This window comes from Dromiciops gliroides, chromosome 6, assembly GCF_019393635.1.
Source record: "Dromiciops gliroides isolate mDroGli1 chromosome 6, mDroGli1.pri, whole genome shotgun sequence".
NCBI classification, from domain to species: Eukaryota; Metazoa; Chordata; class Mammalia; order Microbiotheria; family Microbiotheriidae; genus Dromiciops; species Dromiciops gliroides.
The window spans coordinates 188,388,413-188,414,065 of NC_057866.1; the positions used below are offsets into that span (position 1 = coordinate 188,388,413).

General features: G+C 41.1%; 1 protein-coding gene across 3 annotated transcripts in view; it reads right to left on the minus strand.

Moving 5' to 3' along the window:
* CBR4 (carbonyl reductase 4) overlaps positions 1-5,107 on the minus strand; it is a 103,864-nt gene extending 98,757 nt beyond the window's left edge. For all 3 annotated transcript variants that reach the window (XM_043971013.1, XM_043971012.1, XM_043971011.1), the window contains exon 1: positions 4,858-5,107. In XM_043971013.1, the coding sequence (XP_043826948.1) occupies positions 4,858-4,999 (142 nt within the window). In that variant the 5' untranslated portion in view covers positions 5,000-5,107. The remainder of the gene's footprint in view (positions 1-4,857) is intronic.
* Between the last annotated feature and the right edge of the window lie 20,546 nt (positions 5,108-25,653).

Sequence of the window (25,653 nt, forward strand, 5' to 3'; positions counted from 1 at the left end):
ACTCTTCACCGATCTAACCTCTCCCTCTTTCCTACCAAAATCTATTTAGAGAAGTGATCCTCTCACTTGGCAGTTAAAGTAACTGGACTAGTCTTGGTTCAATGTATCTGCACTCCAGGTGTCTGCATTTTAATTGGGAGTTCTGAATACTCAGGGCACAGCTAGGTGGTATAGTGGTTAGAGCACCGTGCCTGGAATCAGGAAAACCTGAGTTCAAATCTGGTCCCAGATACTTCCTAGTTGTGTGACCTTGGACAAGTCATTTAACCCATTTGCCTCCATTTCCTCATCTGTAAAATGAGCTGGAGAAGAAAATGGCAAACTACTCCAGTATCTTTGCCAAGAAAACCCCAAAAGGGGTCACGCTAAAGAATCAGACATGACCGGAATAACTGAATAGTCAACCCAAGACCTACCACAGCTTTCTGTCTTTTTCTTCTCTTTACTCCATCTCTCTGCCTCTTTCTTGGTCACTCATCTGTCTCCACCCATTTGTCTATGCCTTTCACACTGGTCTTTCAATTGTCTTCAGTGTCTCTGTGTTTCCATTTAGCCTGGAGGAGAAAAGACTTAAGGTGGACATGAGAACTGTCTTTAAGTATCTGAAGGGTTGGTCACGGGGGAGAGAGGAAGGGACTGGACTTGTTTTGCCTGGCCCCAGGAGGCAGAACCAGGAGTCATAATCATAACTGACATTTATAAAGAGCTTTAAGGCTTACATGCATTACCTCACTGAGCAATGTGTGGAAGCTGTTGAGAGACAGATTTTGGCTAGAAATAAAATGGTCCTTTAAGCTTGCGAGGGGGTGTTGTAAGGATGGTTGCTGTTCAGGTAGGGAATAAACTGGATTACCTCTGAGTCCTTTCCAATTAGATTTCCTAGCTCTAACCCACTCTTCCTTCCTGCTGTCTCTTCAAATGGCTACACTAGTCAATAAATACTTTAATAGATCAAACACTGATTTTGTGCAAGACACTGAAGTTGACATGGCAATACAAAAGGGTCTATACAAAGCTCATCTTGTATTGCTATTCTCTAGATTCTCCGAGCTCCAACCAAATTGGATTCCTCAGTGCCTTGAAAAAAAGGAAAACAAGCAATTATTGTCTCCTCTGTGTCAGATATCATCTTAAGAGCTTTACAAATATTATCTCATTTGTTCCCCACAACCTACCTGGAAGTTAGGTATTACTGTTACCTCCATTTTACAATGGGAGAAACTAAGGCAGAGGCTAAGTATCTTGCCTAGGGTGACATGGCTAGCAAGAACATGAGGCCAGATCTGACTCAAGTCTTTCTGATTCTCTCTATCCACTGAGCCACCTTGCTGCTTCATCATGTGAACCTGAAAACAACTGGTACTTTCCTGTCATGTTTTGGTCACACTAATTTCAATACCTAGAATAGATGGTTTCCCTTCCCCCTTACACCTGTTCAATTTCTCCCTCTTCTTTAAAACCTGATTCAATTGTTCTTATGCAGAAACCACCTTCTACATGAAGTCTTCCATGATTTCCCTTTTTTATTTTAAAAAAATTACCACTGTTTTTATTTGCTACCCTATACTTCATTTTAAAAAAATTTTCTCATAAATATGGTAATATTTTACATAATCATACATGTATAACCCATATCTGATTGTTTGCTGCCTCAGAGAGGGAGGAAGGGAGGGAGGGAAAGAGGGGTAAAAACTGAAACCCAAAACTATAAATAAAAAACGTTTATTAAAAAAAATAAAGTTGAAAAAATTTCCCCACTTACATGTAAATACAATTTTAAACATCGTTTTCTTAAAGTTTTGAGTTCCAAATTTTCACTCTCCTTTCACCCCTCCCTTCCCTAAAACAGTAAACAATTTGATAAAGGTTATTTATGTTCAATCATGTGAAACATTACCATTATTAGTCATGTTGCAAAAGAAGACACAGATCCGAAGGGGAAAAAAAAACTAGAAAAAAGTACAGAAAGTGAAAAATATTATGCTTTGCTGGTAGATAGCATTTTTTACCATGAGGCCTTTGGAATTGTTTTGAATCATTGTACTGCTGAGAATAGCTAAGATCATCATATAGTATTGCTATTATTATTTAGAATATTCTCCTGGTTCTTCTCACTTCACTTTGTACCAGTTCACTTAAGTCCTTCCAGGCTTTTCTGAAATCTGCCTGATCATCATTTCTTAGAGTAAAATTTTCCATTACAATCATATACAACTTGCTCAGCCATTCCCCAATTGATGGGCATTCCCTAAATTTCCAATTCTTTGCCACTACAAAGAAAGCTGCTATAAATATTTTTGTACATGTAGGTCCATTCCCCACCTCATCCCCCTTTTTTAAATCTGTTTAGGATTCAGAGATATTAGTGGCACTACTAGAACAAAGGATATGAAGTTTGATTGCCCTTTAGGTATAGTTTCAAATTGCTCTCCAGAATGGTTGGATCAGTTCACAACTCTACCAATGATGCATTAGTGTACCAATTTTCCCACATCTCCTCCAATGTTTATTATTTTCCTTTTCTGTCATATTAGTCAATCTGATAGGTGAGGTAGTACCTTAGAGTTGTTTCAATTTGCACTTCCCCAATCAATAGTAATTTAGAGCATTTTTTAATATGCCTATAGATAGCTTTGATTTCATCTGAAAACTGCTCGTTCATATCCTTTGACCATTCGTCAATTGGGGAATGCCTTGTATTCTTAGAAATTTCAATCAGTTCTCTACGTATTTGAGAAATTTGGCCTTTAGCAGATACTCTTGCTATAAAAATTATTTCCTAGCTTTCCTTCTAATCTTGATTGCGTTGGTTTCGTTTATTCAAAACCTTTTAAATTTAATATAATCAAAACTGATAAATAATAATAGCTAACATTTATATAGTGCCTATTAAATGCCATGGACTAAGCACTTTCAAAGATTATCTCTTATGATTCTCACAACCTTCAGAGGTAGATGCTGTTATCATCTAGATTTACAGCTGGGGAAACTGAGGCAGATGGAGGTTAAGTGATTTACCCAGGATCACCCAGCTACTATGTATCTGAAGCAACATCTGAACTCAGGTCTTCCTGGCTCTAGATTCAATACTCTGTGCACCAGGCACTAGCTTCTTAAACTGTGGGTTGCAATCCCATATAGGTTCATGTAACTGAATGTGGGGGTCACAAAAAAATTGGCAATTGTAAATGGTCATGGGGGACAGCTAGGTGGTGCAGTGGATAAAGCACCAGCCCTGGATTCAGGAGGACCCGAGTTTAAATCTGGCCTCAGACACTTGACACTTACTAGCTGTGTGACCCTGGGCAAGTCACTTAACCCACAATGCCCTGCAAAAATAAAAAAGTAAATGGTCATGTATACTTATTTTATATACCTATGTATCTGGAGTCACATAAAAATTTCTTAGGCAAAAAGGGGTTGCAAGTGGAAAAACTTTAAGAAACCCTGCACTAGGCCACCTGGCTGCCCCTATTAATTACACCAACCTGATTCTCTCCAGTGTTGAACTGATGAACTGTATCCTCTAAATATACCTCTCTCTCTAAATTATTGCACTGATTTCACAGGAATGATTTCCCAATGTGATGAATGTAAGCTCCTTGAGGCCACTAGTTGGATCATTTTTTATTATTTCTGTATGCCCAACTGCAAGCACAGTGCCTTCAATTCAATAAGAACTTATCAAACTCACTATGTGGCAGGCACTGCAGTCAGCCTCTGAAATAAAATAATAAAAATGAAAATAATCCCTGCCCTTAAAGGAGCTCAGGATCCTGAAGGGAGCCAAGGATTCCAAGCATAAATAAGGAGGGAGATTATTTCTGGCAGGGGGGTACCACCTGTGTAAAAGGGTGGAAGCAGGGGATGACATATGACTCTATGAGGTTCTTCACTTCAGGCGGAAGGGAGAGCAAGGCAAAACCTCTCTAGAAAGATTTTTTTGTGTGTGTGAGGCAATTGGGGTTAAGTGACTTGCCCAGGGTCACACAGATAGTAAGTGTTAAGTGTCTGAGGTCGAATTTGAACTCAGGTCCTTCTGAATCCAGGGCCGGTGCTCTATCCACTGTGCCACCTAGCTGCCTCCCCCCCCCCCAGAAAAATTTAAGCCAGATAATGAAAAGTTTTAAATGACAAGCAGAAAAACAGAAAAGTTTGTGTTTTATCCTAGAGGCCCTTGGGAGCCACCTGAGCAGAGTAAGCTGGGGGAAAAGGAAAATACGAGATGCCGGGAGACTAATGGCGGGGGGGGGGGGGGGGGGGGGGGGGGGGGGGGGGGGGGGGTGGCCCCGCGCTTTTAAATGAAGAGGAGGGGGAGGGTATGAATCAAGGTGGTTGTGGTGTGCGCTGAGGACATGCCTTTCCTGCCCCTTTCTGTGTTGTTTTCCACTTTAGATTGTAAGTTCCCTGAGGGCAGAGCATTTCTTTCTTTCAATTAATTGCATTCTCAGCGTTTAGCAGAGAGCCTGGCACTTAGTTGGATCGGACTCCATAGATGTTTCGGACAAGACTCGGATTGAATATTGGGGGAGGGGTCAAGAAGGGGCGAGGGCGGGGCCTGTGTCAATTGCACTATACTGTAAAGTGCTCCGGACTGAAGGATGAGGCCAAGGGCGTGGACGTGGAAGGAGGGCGGCGTCTCTGAGAGAAAGGAGTTTAGTCAGTGGACGAGCCCAGTAGACGCTTCAATAACGCGTGGTGTACTGAATGTCCAGAGCAGGAGGTCCGGACAGGAGGGGGGTCGGAGTCAGGGGTCAAAGGTCAGAAGATGAAGCGCACGGCCGGCCTGCTGCGCGCCCCCGCCCTCTCTGCCCTCGGGCTCGTGTCCCACGTGGACGTGTCCACTGCCGTACGTACCCCCGATGTCCCTGGCAGCGGCTCTCGCGGCCTCCAGGTCCCTGCCCACGAGCGCTAGCCGGTAGCCCTTCTGGGCCATTAACCGGGCCACCGCCTTGCCGATGCCCCGAGAGCCGCCGAATACGACGCCAATCTTCTCCATGGCGGGCTGAGCTGAGCGGACAGGAGGAGGCGGGGCTGTAGAGAGCGAGGGCGGCCGCAAAATAGAAGACAGCGAGCGAAACCGGCCCCGCCCTTACGTCAGCGCTATGACGTTATCTCCACGGCGCTCCGGTAAGGGAGGGCACCGCGCTGCAGGTCGAGACATGTAGTAAAGCCTGGGGCCTAGAGCGTGGCATGATGGGATATGTAGTCTTTTGTATAGGACGAGGCGGGGCCTAACTCCTGGGGGCCTTGTCCTTAGGGTGTTCGGGAAGAATCTGGAAGGAGTAACCGGAACCTGCGGTCACACGTGTCAGAGCACTCTCAACAGAGGTTTTGGCAATAGATCAGAGACAATGAAAATAAATGGAGAGGTGTCCCCATCCTCATCCTTTCTGGCCCTAAATCGAGATGAGGCAGCTAGATGGTTACAGCGCTGCCCCTAGCGTCAAGAGAACCTGCGTTCAAATCTCCTCTCAGACACTAGCTGTGTGACCCTGGGCAAGTCACTTAATCTCAGTTGCGTTTAAAAAAAAAAAAATCCGGGGCTATCTCCAGTCGTTTCCAGTGCACAAATGTGGGTGCTACCAAGATCGCAACCTTTTCCCCAGAGAAAATGAAGTATACCTTTCAGAACATCAGTTTCCTCATGCATAAAATGGGAATAAAAGTTTTCACCTCTTGAACAACCGTTGCTGTGAGGAAGGCATTTTGTAAAACCACAAATGACAATATGAATGTGAATGATCAATTTGTCAATTTTAACAAGTCATCATCTGCTGTGTGGGTAATACAGACCAAATAAGAACATGCACTAGGCTTAAAATAAATGCCCAGAAGTAGGCCAGAAGAAAGAATGCTGGACTTGAAGTCAGCAGAAAAAAGGGTTCAAATCCTGTCTCTTGACATTTAATAACTGAGAGAATAGACCATATTTAGACTCATCTCAGAGCCCTGGGGACAAAGAGTGGGTTTAGTTTCAAATCTCTGACCTGAGCTTTTTCCTTGAATGTTATGTAAGGTACAGAGCAGTATAATGCTGAAATATGATTGGTCAACTGTGGTGCAACCTGATTGGTCATACTGCAAAACTGAAATATGATTGATCAATACTTGGTGCAATCTGATTGGTCATTTTGGTGTAATCTGTATGTAAATAGGGGATGGAATACTGAAATGTGATTAGTTAAGACTAGGTCAGGGAGGATTGTAAACTCTGAGTATTTGACCAATGAGACACTAGGAGGAAGTATAAATGGAGGAGTCAGCCTTACACTGCCACATTCTGGCAAGTTCCTATCTTTGAGAAGATGTATTAAAAAGGTCTTTAACCACACTCTGTTACCTACTTGGATTATTTGAGCTTCAACACTTATTTGAGCTGTTAGCCTTGTTTCTAACAACTTTAATTTTAACTTAATTATGAATATATCTTATATATTCATATTATATATAGGAGCAGCTAGGTGGCACAGTGGTTAAAGCACCAGCTCTGGATTCAGGAGTACCTGAGTTCAAATCTGGCCTCAGGCACTTGACACATACTAGCTGTGTGACCCTGAGCAAGTCACTTAACCCTCATTACCCAGCTCACACACACAAAAAAGCAAAATATATATATATATTATATATATGTATATATATAATATATATAAACCTGTGTATATAATGTTGCATTGTATTTTATTGTTATTTTTATTATAATGTATTATTATTTATATGTACATATCCATACTTCAGATATATCCTATGCAATACATATTATTTATGTACATAATATGTTCATGTAACGATTGGAATGACACCACCTGCTGGAGACTTACTGTAGGAAAGCACCACCATGAGGAGAAGGTGCCTAAGGGCAAGACATGTGGCTTTTCTTTGGTGTCAGGAAGTGACATTTGCTTGTGGGAGGAAGAGGGGTCGAGGCTGGCGCTCTCCCTCTCTTTTTCCCCAGGACTCTCATGGAGAGTGGAGCAAGAGAACTGTGGTTCTCCGAGATAGATAGATGAATCTAGGCCTTTCTCTTTCTCTTCACCAAATTCTTATTTGCCTTAATAAATGCTTAAAAGTCTAACTGTTGCTAAAGCTTATAATTTATTGGCGACCACTCATTAGATATTTTAGACAGACTAGCTAGAATTTTAGCCCTTTACATTCATGACAATTAAAATTAAAGTCAGACACAAGATTTGAACAAAAAAGTTTTGACAAAATTTCTGTTGAACATATATATATATATATATATATATATATATATATATATATACACACACACACACACACACACACACACATATACATTTGTTGTTGTAGGTGGTGCAGTGGATAGAGCACTGGTCCTGGAGTTAGAATCATAAGAGTGCTAATTTGACCTCAAGCACTTACTAGCTGTGTGATGCTGGGCAAGTCACAATCCCTACCTGCATAAAATTGGAGAAGGAAATGGCAAACTCCTGCAGCATCTTTGCCAAGAAAACCCCACTATCATTTGGTTCACAGAGTCATGAAGAGTCAGACAACTGAACAACTGAACAACATACAGATATATGTGTGGAAACATACATATACATGTGAAAATATACATTTGAGAGGAGGGGAAAGATAAAGGGCCAAGAGTGAAGTGGTCTGGGGGATAATCCAAAGTCCGAAGTGAAACTGGACTTGGAGTCAGGAAGATCTGAATTCAAATCCTTCAAACACTTATTAGCTGCATGACTCTGGGTAAGTCACTTTCCTTTTGTGGAAAATGAGGATAATAAAGTCCCTACCTCACTTTGTTGTTGTAAGGACCAAATAAGATGAACCTGTGTAAAGCACTTTGCAATCGATGTAAGTGCTGGCTGTTATCATCTGGAGAATTCACATTCTGTGACAGGATGAACCACTAGGTGATGTAGACCTAACAAATAACATGTGTGTTTCAAACTCCTGAGCTTGGTAAACTCCTGAACATTGTTTTTCGGACCTTGAAATCTAAGGATGTTAGAGCAAAATTTAAAAGATAAATAAATTATTTAAACCCAGGAATTCCCAAGGGATAATATGAAAAATCACTGTTGTATAAAACTTCTTTTCCTTATTTTTTGAATCAATTGTAGCTATAGTGGATATTTGAGATAACCAGTATCCTGTTTATTCTGAAAGAGATGACAACAGATTTATGTATATAGGAGGTTTTTTTTAATTTAATTTTTTTTGTAGGGCAATGAGGGTTAAATGACTTGTCCAGGGTCACACAGTAAGTGTCAAGTGTCAGAGGCTGGATTTGAACTCAGGTCTTCCTGAATCCAGGGCCTATGTTTTATCCACTGTGCCACCTAGCTGCCCCCTATGTATATATGTTTTCTTTTTCTTTTCTTTTTTTTTTTTTTTTTAGTGAGGCAATTGGGGTTAAGTGACTTGCCCAGGGTCACACAGCTAGTTAAGTATTAAGTGTCTGAGGCTGGATTTGAACTCAGGTACTCCTGACTCCAGGGCCGGTGCTCTATCCACTGCGCCATCTAGCTGCCCTATGTATATATGTTTTACAAAGTACTTTCCTCATCTTTGTCTACCATATATGCTTTAAGGTAGCTCCCTTCCCCACCCCCTACCTGCTGTTCTCCCCACAATTTGTCTAGTTATAGCTGAAGAACATAGTTTTTATGCAATTATTCCATGTGTCTGGGAGGTCATTAACCTAAGATAAGAGGTGACAGTGAAAATCCCTTAGCTTTTGCAATTGTTATCCCTATGTATATACAGGAAACTGTTGAGTTGGGGCTTTTCTTAGTCATGTATTCTGGTGAAAACCCTAAGGCTATTATTCATTCTTTCCCTTTCACCCCATCCTGGCTACTGACCGAACTGAAGATACACCCTTCACAACCTATCAGCCATTATCTCTAGATTAGTTGGAAGAAAAACTGACAAGGGGAGCTTCCCTGCTAGCCCCTTGATAATTAAGTGAAAACCTGTAAATTAAAAAGGGTCTACCATGTAAGGCAATATAGCTGAGTAAGCCATCAGGATGACCTTCCTTTAGCCTTCTTTTCTCACCCTAAATGTCACTTTTGTAACAGGAGTCTCATCACTAACTCACCTCCCTCTTTTTTTTTATTTAAACCTAAAGCAGGAAATTCTTTGTTATATGGGACGACTTTTTGGAGGTATTGGGCAAAGGGATGTAGTGGGTAAATTAGGTGATATAAAAAAAAAACAAGAGACCAAAAAACCCAACAACAATACTAAAGTAGAATGAATCTTTCTTGCTTCTAGTAAATTCTCTTACTTTAGAAGAGGTTTTTTTGTGAGAAAAAGGTTGTTATGTAAATTAATTAACTACTAATTCTGAGTGCTTTGTACTTTTCACAATCGTTTTAATTATAATTGAAGCATTTGATGCTGACGTGAAGGGAGAATATTTTATAATCAGACTGTAATTATCATTAAATATTTATTGAGAATCCATTTGATACTATGCGCTGTGATGGGCACTAAGAGTAAAAAGAATATAGCTTTATAAAAGAAGATCTATCCTGATATGGGGAGAAAGCACATGGGTCCTTAGGATTCCTCTGTAAAGAATTATGCTCTCGCACAAGTCCTATTTAGGAATAAAAGAACAGGTTTATTGGGGTACAAGAGAAACTGGCCCGGAGGAAGGTTTTGGAGAAACAAAACGCTTTCCTCCCCGACTAGCTTGGGGAGCGCTCTTTTATAGGGTTCAGATGGCATGGGTAAGAATGTCCCTGGGGCAGCTAGGTGGCTCAGTGGATAAAGCACCAGCCCTGGATTCAGGAGGACCTGAGTTCAAATCTGGCCTCAGACGCTTGACACTTCCTAGCTGTGTGACTCTGGGCAAGTCACTTAACCCCCATTGCCCTGCAAAAAAAAAAAAAAAAAAAGAATGTCCCTTATTGGGTGATGGGCTGGGGGTCCTCTGGTGGTAGGCTGGGGTAGGTGATGATAGGTCGTGAGCAATCAGGTGATGGGTGTTAACTCCATCCTGGTGGGTCCGAGCAGTCCGCTGGTGGGCAGTTCCTGAGTCTTCTCCTGATGTAGTGTAACCCAGCAGGATTATTTCATCCAGGTGGTCAGGAGGGCTGGAATGAGGGGTGGTGGTCCTAGAGTATGCTCAGTTCCATCTGATGCTGCTTATCTTGTTTGGGTCTGTCTGTCCTTGATTGAGCTCAAGGAGAGGCCTACTTGATTTCAAGGGAAAACTCCTGGGGTTTCAAGGAAAAAGTTCCTTGACCTCCCCAGACAACTTTTGGGGTAACCAGGGCCCATAATCCCCCCATACTATATCCTGTATATCCTCATGGCTTAAAGGGGGGCCTTGTTATTTTGTTTTAACTTCTGAACTTAAACACCAAATAAAATGAGCATTTCTATATACAGGGAGACTAGGAAATGATAGCACATGAAACCAAATCCCTATTATATACAACTAGTTTTTCCTTTTAAGTATATAATAAATTCAACATGTTAACTTTTGAAGCCGCCCCACTTCTTTATTTTCTTCTGACCTGATGTCATTGGTCCTCTTGGAGAATGAAGGACAAGCAAGAACAATGTAACCTATACTCTTCTGTACGTTTTTAGAAATTGCATCAGTGACCTTCTTCCCTTTCTTTTCCTCCCAAAACTGAAAATGAGAAAAACAAAACCCTTATAACAAATAAGCAGAGTTAAATAAATCCTGACATTGGCAATGTCTAAAAAAATGTCTCATTCTGCACTTCTAATCATTACCTCCCTACCAGGAAGTGAGTAGCATAGCTCATCATCAGTCTTCTAGATCAGGGTCAGTAAACCGAGACTGGTGAGCAATATGTAGCCCACCACCCATTTTTGTATGGCCCACGAGCTAAGAATGGTTTAATTATTAATATGGCAATGTTTTACATAATATCACATGTATAACCCATATCTGATTACTTACTGCCTCGGGGTGGGGGGGGAGGGGAGGGAGGGAAAGAGGGATAAAAATTGGAACTCAAAACTATAAATAAAAATGTTTATTACAAGGGAAAAAATAAACTTTTTCATTTATTAATCTTAATATAACTTGGTATCTTTTGTGTACAGTAGCTATCTAACAACCAACAAGGCAACACACCACCACAGGAGCAGAGCCAGAGTCATACTACCATTCTTCCTATAAATAGAATAAAAATACCAGAAGAGAAAAAAGAATGGAAGTGTAGCTCAAAGGTTCTCAGGCAAGTAGTTGGTTTTATTATGCACCCAAAGGGAACAAGGACATTATGTGGGACCTTGTAGGGTACATTATCAGTATAAGCAGACTTCCATGAAGGGGATAGTATTAGCCGACATTTATAAAACAAACAAAATGATTTACCTACACGATGTCACTTGATCTTTACCTAATGAGGAGGTAGGTACCAAAGGTATTGTTGCCCTATTTTATAGATGACAACACTGAGGCCCAGAAAAATTGTGACATTTCACTGGTCACCCAGCAGAGGTGAGATTCAAACCCAACTCCCCTCTGACTCCACAAGCATCCACAGAATGAAAATCTAAAACGAACAGCACAAGATCCTCCCAATTATAACATTTACCTCGCTACTCTATGCTTCCTTTTAAAATTTTAATTTAATTGTTTACATTGAAATTGGTATTTTGTCTTTGTTTTCATTATTTTATTTTATTTTTTCCTTAATAGTATTTTATTTTTTCCAATTACATATAAAGATAGTTTTCAACATTCGATTTTTTTCTCCCTCCTTCCTTTCCCTCTCCACTCCCCAAGACATCAAGCAATCTGGGGTAGGTTATATATGTACAATCATGTTAAACATTTCACATGTTGTGAAAGAAGAATCAGAACAAAAGGGAAAAACCACAAAAAAGAAAAAAAACAACAAAAAAAGTGAAAATAGTCTGCTTCAATCTGCATGCAGATTCCACAATTCTTTTTTCTGGATATGGAGAGCATTTTCCATCTTGAGTCCTTTGAAATTGTCTTGGATCATTGTATTGCTGAGAAGAGCCAAGTCTATCACAGTTGATCATCCCACAATGCTGCTATTACTGTGTACAATGTTCTCATGGTTCCGCTCTCTTCACTCAACATCAGTCCACTTAAGTCTTTCCAGGTTTTTCTGAAATCTGCCAGCCCATCATTTCTTATGGCACAATAGTATTTTATTACATTCATATACTACAACTTGTTCAGCCATTCCCCAATTGATGGGCATCGCCTCAATTTCCAATTCTTTGCCACCACAAAAAGAGCTGATGTAGACATAGACATAAACATAGATTTAATGTACATGTGGGTCCTTTTCTTTTTTTTTTTTAATGATCTCTTTGGGATACAGGCCTAGTAGTGGTATTGCTGAATCAAAGGGTATGCACAGTTTTATAGCCCTTTGGCATAGATAGGCAATGCTTTCGGTGTCAAGTTGTGCACAAGGAAAGTGGGCAGAATTTATTTTGGATAATATAGTTGGATAACAAGAAATGAAAAAAGCTAATAACTTGTAGACTATTCTGAAGCCTCTTACCTGTACAGAATAAATATGTATAATTTTAAGAATAGAATTGGTACTAGATATGGAGAACATTAAATAACATCACCCAAAAAATGGCGTTGGCTGTATCTGAACAGAAGAGGAATGACTGGTTACCAACATAGCATGGTCATTTCAAAATCAGTTTGTGTACTTAATTAAAGCAGAGGCCAAATTACAGGATAAAAGTGAGGAGTCGTGTGTAATTATAGTAGCTTCAATCTGAATTTATATAAGTGAGTTGTTAACACTAAAAAAAGGAAGATGGACAGAAGCCAAAACAATGACTGTTTACAACTCTTACAGAAGTTTAACTGATACAAAAGACACCACAACATGGAGGCTGAAAAAACCCAGGAACTGTTAGCCAGTAAATAATCATTCTACGTGCTCTGGCAGTTAAGTGTAACATGAATTTAGAATAGAACCTTATGTGTAAAACATTACAGACGAGGATGACAAAAGATGCTGAGCAACATTGCCTCACAAAACACTGAAAAGTAGGAAGGAGAAATTGAGCCTTCAGAAGATGTGACCTGAAAACCAGCTGAGCCTGATCATCCCAGGAGTATTTCTCATAGTTTTTCATATTTATGTGTGTCTGTATGAATTATTATAATATCTAATTCTATGAAATGATCTATTAGTATTGAATAATGAAGGAAGTATCACTATCTTTGCTTAAGATAAATATGTTCAGGGTTGACATCATTTTTATAATTAATATTATATTGCGGGCAGCTAGGTGGCACAGTGGATAAAGCACTGGCTTTGGATTCAGGAAGACCTGAGTTCTGATCTGGCCTCAAGACACTTGACACTTCCTAGCTGTGTGACCCTGGGCAAGTCACTTAATCCCCATTGCCCTGCAAAAAAAAAAAAAAGAAAGAAAAATATTATATTAATGTTATGGGGGGAAAATGGGGTACGGAATTTGGGGTAGGGGTTGGGGTCTTAGGAATTCCTCTTTAAAGAATTACACCCTCTTGCACACACAAGTAGTTAGAATAAGATGGTAGTTTATTTAGGGGCAAGGGAAGAGAAGGGGGGGAAGGGGAAACCATGAAAGAAATCCTTGGACTTCTCATGGGGAGATAGGTATGGAACAAAGCACGTGGCTCTAAGGTACCAATCTCCTCAAGCAGGAGACTGGCAGGTACTTTTATAGGGGGCTAATGGGGGTAGACCATCTGCCTGTGGAAAGTTCCTTTAGTGAGGGAGGACCATTCCCCACTGGTGGTGGTTAGAGGAATTGGGTGAGGGGTGGCTACACATCTCTCAAGCCATCTCTTTCTTCAGGATGCAGAAACCACAGCCACACCCAAAGTTATCTCCCCATGGGTAAGGGAGATCAGAATGAAGGGTGGAGGTCTGGAAGCTAGCTCAGTCCAACATTACCCACTTCTCTATATATAAGGAAAGGGGATGAAGATTCTTCTGTAACTGCTTCATGCTGAGCGGGGGTCAAAGAAATCACGGCACAAGGGAAGGGGAGGGGAGAGAAGTAGAGAAGGACTGGAGTGCACGGAGCTGTGAGAGGCCCAGAGGGTCCAGAGGCGACACGTAGGCACAGTGCCATGAATCCTTGAGCCTAGATGGAACAGACTTAAACAAAAAAATTTAAACTGACCACAGCAAAAAAGAAAAGGGACTTTATCTGATCAGGAGTAAAGTGTGACCGTTTTTTTTTTTCCAGTGGAAGCTGGAAAGGCTGAATGCAGGACAGGGCGTGGCCTGCTTTACTGGAGTTAAGTAATCAATCAAAGCCTAGTTCTGTGGGAGGCAGTGTCTGTCTACATTTTAGAGTCCTTTTACCCCATCCCCACTTTATGCCTTGATTGAATGCTAGTACCTGAATGAGAGAGTAAGACAGAGGTCGCCCCAAAACCATTCCTAGGCTTGCCTTCTATGTCCAGCTTGGCCATGGGCTTGACAAGTTGCTGGCCAGGAGAGCAAGCTGCAGAGCGCTGGATTTTTGCTAAGCCGATCTCTTGGGTGCTGTCCTGGGGACAAAGAGGTAGGAGAGCTGGCCTCACCTTCGTGGGGTGTCCCCCACTTCTGTGTCCCGGTTTACTGCAGCTGCCAGAATCTCGGCCAGCCGGAGTTCTGCCGGTAGCAGATGTGGTGATGGCTGCTGCTATTATAGAAGCTTGGTCTATGGAGCGGGCACGAGCTATCTTTTCTCTCTCTTTGGCTACTGCCAGGTCCCTGTTATTAAAAATATTAAAAGCAATATCAAGGAGTTGTGAGGGTGGGATCTGGGGACCCCAGTCTAACTTTTGGAGTTCTCTCCTAATGTCAGGAGCAGAATGGCTGATAAAATGAATATTGAGGACAGTTATTCCTACATCTCTTTGTGGGTATAGGTTGGTATATTTCTTCAGAGAGTCCATAAGCGGCTCATGAAGACAGCAGGATTTTCATCAGACCCCTGTGTTATCTCCCTCACCTTTCCATAATTGACTTGTTTCTTGACCCCCCTTCTCATTCCCTCAACCGATCAGGTGACCATGTGATTTCTACAAGCCCTGTCTTCCCTGTTATCATAGTTCCATCTTGGTTCTACAACTGGGACAGCTGTAAATCCAGGGACCCCAACCCAATTTCCAACCTGCGAGTATTCATCCCCAACTTGTACCTCCAGGACCCAAATCTGTTTTTTCTCATCGGGGGTATAACAACTGGCAAGAATAATTTGCAAATCGGTCCACAAAAGGTCAAACTCCAGTGTCACAGACTTAAAGCCATCTATGAACTTTGTGGGGTTCTCTGAGTAACTCCCCAATTTCTCTTTAATCTGAGATAAACTGTTCATGGAAAAAGGAACATGCCTTAATGTTGTGCCCTCCCCAATGGGAAATTCCCTTAATGTAAGCAGGGATGCAGTGGGAGACGCTGGTAAGGACCTGGGTTGGGGAGATAGCTCAGGTGGAGACGGAGGATTGGGTGCAGGGCCCAGTGGGGGAGGGGTGACAGCCTTTGGCTGTGGAGTGGGTGGGGGAGGGGAAACAGTCTTTGGCTGCAGTGTGGGTGGAGATGGGGAAAAGGAGATGGGCGTAGGTGACTGCAGATTAGGTAAAGCAGATGGTATCGTCTGCTGAATGGAAAAAACAGGAGAAATGGGAATGTATTGGAGTTCCCCCAAATTGTAAATGGGGTAGAGCAGGATAGGAGGATACTGACATCCACTCCCAGTGTGGCCAGAGCTTGGCTGTGGAAGGCACAGGGAATTGGTTCTAAGATTAGCTGGTGTGCAAGGAGAGGTCTCAGTCATAGAGTGATATGACAGTGGTTGAGCCATAGGTATGGAAGCAGGAGGGGAAGAAGGAGTGAAACAAGAAACAGGTAGGGAATGAGTTTGAGGAGCAGGAGGGACTGAGGTCTCAGAGGAGGTACCCGAAGGGTTAGCTAATTGCTTGGACTTGTGGTGATTCTCAACCGGCAAGGGGACCTCATCCTTTCCTTTTGACTTCTGGCTTAAAGTCATAAAAGCTGATATGTATGAAATCTCTGTCCATCTCCCTTCACACTTGCAAAACTTGTCCAATTGCAAAATGGTATTATAATTAAGGGTGCTGTGCACAAGCCAGTTTCCTTCAGTTCCTAGCAGATAATGTGGACATGCCAAGTTACAAAAATGGATCATGCATCTCTTTCTCAAATTTGTGAATTCTAGTTTAGTCCAGTCTCTTAGGATGTGCCCCAGAGGTGAATTTTTCGGAACACTCCCTTTCTGTCCCATAACTACTGTCTAAGGAGAATGGTCTGAACGTGGTTCAGCCGTGAGGTTCAGCTTTCTCAAGGGAGAGAAATGCAGCTGCCTGTCTCGTGGAAGAGTAGAGCACTGGTAAGGGATAGACACATAAGCATAAAAGTTCTTACCCAGAAACATGGAGTCCGAGGGTCCGAGCGTGGTTCGGACATCTAGGAGTCCCAGGCTGCCCTCTGCTGTTGTGCAGAAGCCGACTGTCTCTACCTCTCTGTGACCCAAATGGGAGGTTGAGTCTGGTAGGAGAAGAAGAGAAACCCAGAAGGGAGGGTCCTACCTCCAGGTTTTGTGTGCCAAGTGTGGTCCAGACGTCTGGCTGAGCTTTTGGCAAGGGAAGGAGACCCAGGATGCCCTCTGCTGTCTCGTGGAAGCTGACCCTCTCTCTACCTCTCTGTGACTCGAATAGGAGGTTGAGTCAGGTGGGAGAGGGAGAAAGGAAACCCAGAAGGGAGGTTCCCACCCCCTGGTTTTGTGTGCCAAGAGGAAAGAGGAAATTTCCTGTGTCCCTTCAAACATTCGGGCGCCAAAATGTTATGGGGGAAATGGGGTGCGGGTTTGGGAATTAGGGGTTGGGGTTCTTAGGAATTCCTCTTTAAAGAATTACACCCTCTTGCACACAAAAGCAGTTAGAATAAGATGGTAGTTTATTTAGGGGCAAGGGGGGGGAAGGGAAGGGAAGGGAAACCAAGAGAAATCCTTGGACTTCTCTTGGGGAGAAAGGCACAAAGCACATGGCTCTGAAGTACCAATCTCCTCAAGCAGGAGACTAGCAGGTACTTTTATAGAGGACTGATGGGGGGGGGGGGGGTCACCATTTGACTGTGGAAAGTTCCTTTAGTGAGGGAGGACCATCCCTCACTGGTGGTGACCAGAGGAATTGGGTGAGGGGTGGCTATGGATCTCTCAAGCCATCTCTCTCTCTTCAGGACACAAAGGCCGTAGACACACCCAAAGTTATCTCCCCATGGGTAAGGGAGATCAGAAGGAAGGGTGGAGGTCCCGAAGCTAGCTCAGTCCAATTTGGTTCCACTTATCTCTCTAGGCATATCTGTCCTCTGGTTTAGTTTCTCAAGAAGAAGATTCCTCAATGTGCCCCAGAGAACTTCTGGGAAACTTTGAGCCCACAGCATTAACACCATTTGTTTATTTTTTGCTTTGATGTGTTGTGTAGATCTTGTGTATTTTGATAACTCAGTGCCTTGATATTTGATCTATGTTGATGTTGCATTGACCTTTCTATTTTTTTGTTTTGTTTAGGTTTGGGGTTTTTTGTTTTTTTTTTGTGGGGCAGTGAGAGTTAAGTGACTTCCCCAGGGTCACACAGCTAGTAGACCTTTCTATTTTTTCTTGCCAGTGGTATGTGTGTGTGTGTGTGTGTGTGTGTGTGTGTGTGTGTACATAGATGAGGTGGAAACCTCAAAGTTGATTTGCATTTTTCTAATTATTAGTGATTTAGAGGATTTTTAAATATTGTTGTTTATACCTCAGTGTTCCCTCTTTAAAAACTGCCTACTCATATCCTTTGACTATTTATCAATTGAGGAATGACTGTTAATCTTATAAATTTGAATCAGTTCTCTATATATCTTGGAAATGGCTCCTTTATCAGAAAAACTAATCAAAATTGCCCATTTTATCTTCTTTAACCCTTGTTTGGTAACAAACTCTTCCCCCTATCCATAGCTATGAAAAGTATTTTCTCCCTTGCTTCTATAATTTGTTTATGATAATATTTTTATATCTAAATTATATCCATTTGGAACTTATGTAGGTACCTGACATGAGATGGTCAACCCCCTTGTTTTATAGTTGGGGAAAATGAGATTCAAGAGAGTTAAGTGAGTTGCCCAAAGCAATTCAGGTAGTATGCTTCAGAAGTGGAATTTGAACCCAAGTCCCCTGACTATAACATACTGCATGGAAGATGTCTTACAAAGAGTCTAAATAAAAGAAATTTTCTATCAATGGCAATAGTTTAATACTTCAGGTTTAAATACTTTTGTCATGTTAAGGTTTAGAAAACACTTACCATACCACGTGGTCTGATCTAGATAGTAAAAGCATGAATATCCCCATTTTAGAGATGATGAAAAGGAAGTTTAGAGTTCAAGTGACTTTCATCAGAGGTAACTCCTGAATCAAAGACTCTTTCCGGGATACACTGTGCCTCACTTAATAAATTGAGAGATCTTATCTGTCTCCCTCCCAAAAAACTAGATAATTCTAGAGTTAGAAAAGGTACCAGACAGATTCAAAATAGGAGAATTTGCAAACCCTAAATGTTATAGGCCCAGGCCACCCCAGAAGTTCTCTGGGGTACATCAAAGAACCTTTTCCTTGAGAAACTAAACCAAAGAACAGACGCACCTAAAGAGATAAGTGGAATCTGATCAGGACTGAGCTAGAGCCTGGACCACCACCCTTCATTCCAGTCTCCCCCAGCCCTGAGGAGATAGGATTAGGTGTGGCTGCTACATTTGTGTTGGGAGGAGGAGATGGCTTGAGAGATCTGCAGCCATCCGTCACCCAACTCCTCTAGCCACCACCAGTGGGAGATGGTGCTCCCTCGATAAGGGAACTTTCCATAGTCAGAAGATCACCCCCATCAGTCCTCTTTAAAGTATCTGCCTGTCTCTTGCTCAAGGAGATTGGTATCTCAGAACCATGCCTCTGTGCCATGCCTTCTCCCCATGAGAAGTCCAAGGATTTCTCTCTTGGTTTCCTTTTCCCAGCCCCTAAATAAACTATTATCTTATTCTATTGGATTTGTCTGCAAGAGGGTGTAATTCTTTAAAGAGGAATTCCTAAGGGTCCCAAACCCCTTACCCTAACCCCTATCCCTATCCCAAGCCCCCTACCCTATTTCCCCATAACACTAAAGTACCACATAAATGTTAGCTATAACAATAATTATTGTTATTTTAAGCTAAAGTGTTTTAAACAGAACATGCATTCTTGCTAACCTGGTATTTTCCTCTTTTAGAACAACTGAGCACAGTTATCTGTAAATGTCTGGCTCTGTGAAACCATGGGTTGGTCTCTGAACAGCCTCAGTTCCTAACACTGTTGAGAAGTAGAAAAGGAAGCGATGATATATAAAGAGGGCAATATGGGCCTTTTGTTGAAATGAAACAGAAACCAAATGGTATAAGGGATAAGAATGAGTTATCACTGGTAAGTGAGAGAAATAACTTTCTTTCCTGGAAGAACAGGGAGAAATATTTATGAGCCCCAAGATAGCCTATGAGTAGACAAACAGACCAGAATTCATAATCTCATGCCAAATTGACAGCCTTTGGATATAATCCTAATCCTTGTTCCACAATAATTTAAAGTAAAAGAATAGAACACATATGACTCCCTACCAAAATCATAGAAAAATCAGTCCTTTTTCATAAAAGCAATTCATTATAAATTGGATGAGTCTCCAACAAACACAAATCTTCAATTATAATCACAACTAGCATTTATCTACCATTTTAACATTTGCAAAGCTCTTTACAAGTATTACCTTATTTGATCCTCACAACAACCTTGTGAGGTAAGTGTTATTGTTTTTTCCATTTTATAGTTGAGGAAACTGAGTATAAGTGACTTACCCAGGGTCACACAGACAGTAAGTGTCTAGGGCTAGAATTTGAACTCAGGTCTTCCTGACTCCAAAACCAGCACTCTACCCACTGTACCACCTCACTGCCTCTACTGCTTCAATTATGTAGACAAAAGCAAAACAAAAAAATTGTATACAAAATCTTAAACTTGCATAGTTTACAGTTTTTTCCAAGAAAATATTGATGTAATGGTAATGCACATATATATTGTTCTTTTGATTCTACTTTGTTCTCTCTGCATCATATTTCTTGCAGAATTTCTTTACGTTCTTTATATTTGACATTTATTACAGCAAAATAATGTTCCATTAAGTTCTTACATTATGATTTGTGCAATCATTCCCTGGTCTTTGGTCCTCAAAGGTTGTATTACAAATAATGAAATTAAAAATATCTACAAGTAGCTCTTTTGGACATATCACTAATAGTTTACATTTGTAGAGTTCTTTGAGACTTATAAATCACTCTGTTACCAACATCTTTTGAAGTAGTTGGTACAAGTATTATTATTTCCATTTTCAGATATGGAAACTGAGGTGGGATTCAGCTCCAAGTCCAGCACCCTTTTCGGTAAACTTCTACATTGTCTCTCTTAAGATATTGTCCCAATCTAATATGGGAATATGTTTTCTATGATAGCACATGTATAACCTATATTAAATTGCCTACCGTTTTCAGTAGAGGGGAGGGAGGGAAGGAGAAAAATATGGAATTCAAAATCTTATAAAAATGAATGCTAAAGAGTATCTTGACATGTAATTGGATAAAATATAAAATACTATTTTGAAAAAAAAAAAAAAGATGACCCAATAATGGAAAGAGGCAATGGATAGAGAGCAGGTCTCAGTGTGGAAAAGATCTGGGTTCAAGTTATATCTCTGATACACACTAGCTGTGTGAACCTGCACAAGAACCTGCCTGAGCCACTAAGACTACTAGCTCCTAATGTGCATTGCTGGAGAGACTTTGTTCACAGGGAGTTTCCTATACCAGTGAAATCACAGAGGTCTGGACCTCCCTAAAATGGACAGCTTGACTAAAAGATTGTGTAATTTAAGATTCTAAATGTGGATTCTAATCTGTTCCCCCAGTTTGGGGGAAACTGACTAAAATCACTGATACAACGAGTTTAGGTTTTTAAGGGTTTATTGGAAAATAGAAAGAAAAAGATTGAGAACAGAATTCTAACAGCCTGGCATTCCTATCTTTCCTCAAATTTCCTGTGAAGTCCTCTGCCGCCACCACCATCAAGTCAGGAACCCAAAAAACCCCAGAGCTCTCCGCGCAGGCTCCCTCTCGTCCTTCCTGTCTCCTCCCAGACCATAGGAGGCTCCTCAAGTTGATTGGCTGGTAGCCTTGACAGACAGCACCCATGAGCAAACGTCATTTCCTGAGGCCAAGGAAAAGCCACAATGCCTCTGAGGCATTTTCCTCATGGTGCAGCTTTCCCACAGCAAGTCTCCAGTAGGTGGCGTCATTCCAATCATTACAAGATAAAGAGTTTTATGATTTATTATATAATAACATCTGACTTTAGAAAAATGTAATGATGATGATGATATCAGCTAACATTTATATATCATCTCCTCAGTGCCAGCCACTGTGCTAAGTACTTTACAGGTATTACCTCATTTGTGCCTCACAACAACCATGGAAGATAAGTCCAGTTATTATCCACATTTTACAGTTGAGGAAACTGAGGCAGGCAGAGGTTAAGTGAATTACCTCATTTGTAATTCCACCCCCTTTAGAGCAATGTAATGTCATTACATTGCCATTTTCTCTACATTTCTCTCAGCATTGAATTTTAACATTTGTAATTCTTGTTGCTAATTTAATAGGTGTAATAGGGGCAGCTAGGTGGCGCAGTGGACAGAGCACCGGCCCTGGAGTCGGGAGTACCTGAGTTCAAATCCGGCCTCAGACACTTAACACTTACTAGCTGTGTGACCCTGGGCAAGTCACTTAACCCCATTTGCCTCACTTAAAAAAAAAAAAATAGGTGTAAGATACTCGAGTTACTATTGCATTCCTGTGGTTATTGAAGGGTTTGAATACTTTGTCATGTTATTATCATATATGTTTCTTCTTTTGAAAGCTGACTGCTCCTGTACTTTGACCAATTATCTGTTGGGAAATAGCCCTTTTTCTCATAAATCTGTCTCATTATCTTAGAGATTTTTGGATATCAAATTAGCCTTTTTTTCTTCAGACCTTGTGCTCTCATAAGCTAAAAAAACCCCAAAACTGGTTATTTGCTTAGAATGTAAAAAGTTAAAACACTGAAGTTTTGGATTGCAAAGGAAAATCAGTGTCACTACCCTTGCAGGCAAGTACTTACAATAATCTCAGTCAGGAAGAACTCATTTTCTGGATGGATGGAAAAATCAGACCATATGTTAGATAACAACTTTAAGAAAAATTTACCCCATTGTCCCATTATCCTGGCTTTTCCTATCAGAATGCTTCTTTTCTCTGTTTCTCTTCTGACATTTATGATTCACTGTGCTGCAAACAGAATATTGATGGCCCCGTTCTGCCTAATCCTCTTCCCAAATCAAATGACCAGAGGAAGGAAGTTCATTAAGACCAAAAGGACAGAAAAGCAAAGATAGCGGAGTAGCAGCACTAGAGCCAAATTCTCTGCCCCACCTCAACTCTTCTATGAAGATCTAAAAATTGCAGCAGCCCAAGTCCTCACTGGGAAACCCAAGAAAAAAAAATCATGAGCCATTTTACCAGCTTAGGTAGTAACAAAATCACTCTATTTGTGTCCCCTTCTGCACATTTTTTCAATGCATTTAAATATTTTTATTAATGTTCTTTATGCCCAGCATTAGGCACTAATCCATTTCCTCTCTGCCCACCTCTCAATGAATAGAAACTCTCGGGACAGCTAGGTGGTGCAGTGCATAGAGCACCAGCCCTGGATTCAGGAGGACCTGAGTTCAAATCCGGCCTCAGACATTTGACACTTACTAGCTGTGTGACCCTGGGCAAGTCACTTAACCCCAATTGCCTCACCAAAAAAAAAAAAGAAAGAAAGAAAAAGAAAGAATAGAAACTCTCCCTTGGAACAAAGGAGATCATTGACTGAGAAATGCCTGAATAATATACCATTACTTGTAAATACCACATTATTGGTTCTTACTGAACCATAACAAAAGAGAAGGAATTCAGAGAAATATGGGAAGAACTGATAAAAAGTAAAGCAAGAAACCAGAGAACAATATATTGGGCAGTTTGAAGCCCTGGAAGCTTACAGGCAGCTATTTCTACATAATTAAAGCCCAAGTTTGGAACAAAGGATTGAGATGAACTTGGTCGTTCCCCCCCACCCCCCACTCCACCCCCAGGGTCTTTTCTCCATGCTTTTCCTTTGCCTAGAGAACAAAAGCTGGTGGTGGGTTGGTGAAAATAGAGGTGGGAGGGCACCTCAGACCTAGTCAGTATCTTGTGGTTTGTTGGATGCTGGCCCCTAGAAATAATTTTGAAAGCACGTGATTTGGCAATCAAGAATTAACAGAAGTTAAAGGGGACTTTATAACCGAAAGTCAGACAATCTTGGAAGAGGCATTGCTCCTGATGAGCTGGAGGGTGTAACCACAAAGACAGATTAAATGCTCAGTTAACTCCACCTGGTGGTTTTGGTTTTTGTTGTTTTTCTCTTTCTTTCCCCCCCAAAAAAGAGTTTAACCCCTCAAAGCAAGACTCCTTCTGGGGAGAGAAATGGCAATAAAGCAAAGTATCTGGAAATTGTCAGATTTCTCCTTATGGGGAGAAAGTGACTGGGGGATTTCCCCCTACTCTGATGACTGGGTATACCAGGCCATTCCTACTTAAAAGGAGCTGAAATGCAGGCCTCTGGTCTTGAAGTTGAAAGAGAGAATGTGGAGCCCCCTTCTACTTTTATAGGGAAAAAAGGACTCTAGGTGAAGCCAGAAGCTGCTAACAAAAGAGCCCCACAGCCACAGGAGCAGCTTCTAGCAGAGACCACATCTGTGAGCAGGAGATCACGGGCAGAGTCCACACCCTTCACGAGTTGAGCAGGCAGCATCAGGAGGAAGATGCTAAGGGCTCTGCCACATCTGATGCGTGAGCTCTGGCCATACCCCTCCTCCCCTGCTGCCTTAACTGCCGTGGCCACACTGGCTCTCTACTCATCTATCTCTTCATGCTTCTTGCCAGAAGTCTGTTCTTCCCTGTGATTGTGTATGTGTTTGTGGGAGAGTGTGTCTGAACTAAGTGTACCCCCTTATTGGCTAGTAAACGTCATCAAGTCAGTGAGGGCATATAAGTTATGCTTTTTGGATGCAGAACCCAGAGAGTATCTCCAACCTGGTATCGCTTTTCAGGGATCCCACATACAAGAGAATTGTGCTGCGAGAGGTGGAATGATCCCAGTAATATAAATGTTGTTTGTTGTTATTTGGTCGTTTCAGTCATCTCCCATTTTGGGGGGTTTTCTTAGCAGAGATACTGGAGCCATTTGCCATTTCCTTCTCCAGCACATTTTATAGATGAGGAAATGGAAGCAAACAGGGTTAAGTGACTTGCCCAGGGTAATGGAGCTACTAAGTGTCTGAGGTCACATTTGAACTCATGCAGTTGAGTCTTCCTGATTCCAGGCCACTGCACCACCTAGGTTCACCAATGAAAATGTAAACAATACTAAAAGACATTGGAACTTATATTAAATCTTATGATTAGTCTTGGTTCCTGATGACTGATAAAGAAACACATTTCCCTTCTCCAGGTAGAGACATGTTAAACTGCAGGGGTACAATATTGCATGTGCTATCAGGTAAACTTGTGGAGACTGTTTTGTTTAACTGATTTTCTTTGTTATAAAGTATTGGAAAGTAGAAGTACTATCAACAACAAAAAGCATCAGTAAAGGCATGTCAGGATCTCAATCCTATGAGCTAATGTCTCTTGGTATCACCTGGTACAGCAAATGACAATTCTAGAGAATATTTGAATACCTGTGAATGTACCTCATTTTTGTAGAGGTAAAAATCTTCAATATAGAGTCTAAACTTTTTCTGTTCTATATAGCCTTGTTATCATGTGGTGACAGATCTGAGGCAGAGTAGTGATAACAGCCATATTTACCATTTTGTAATCATTTTGTTTTCAATAACGGGTCTTAAAACAAATGCTTACATTTGCATAGTCATAGGTATTGAACAAAGCTTAAAGCATATATATCAGCCAAATCTACCAATATTTTACAGTGAGTGCCTCATTTGTGTAAGGCACTATGTTATGTACTCTGGGAGATTCAAAAAAAGAATATGTGGTATTTACTTGTAAAGGGATGGCATGTCAGGACATGAAAAAGTGCTGAAGAACCTTTCTGACTTAGTCATTCCTTTATTCCTCTGGGGCTTTTAAAAAATCTTATTTTTTGGATATTTTTTGTTTTTTACATGACCTTCATTTTTTAATATGTCTCTCCTCCTTTCCTATCCAGTGAGCCATCCTTTGTAACAAGGAATAAAAAAAAAAGGAAAAGAAAAAAGCAATACAACAAAACTCAGGGTTTGCAATATTTCACACTGAGATGCATATATAAAATCACACATGTTGCATTGCACATATACAGTTCACACCCCAACTCTGCAAAGAATGGAGAGAGGTAAAGGTTTCATTTCTTTTTTGAGATCAAGCTTGGTCATTACATTGCACAAGTAAGTTTCATATTTTCAGTTTTTCTGACTAAATTATTGTAATCATAGTATGTAGA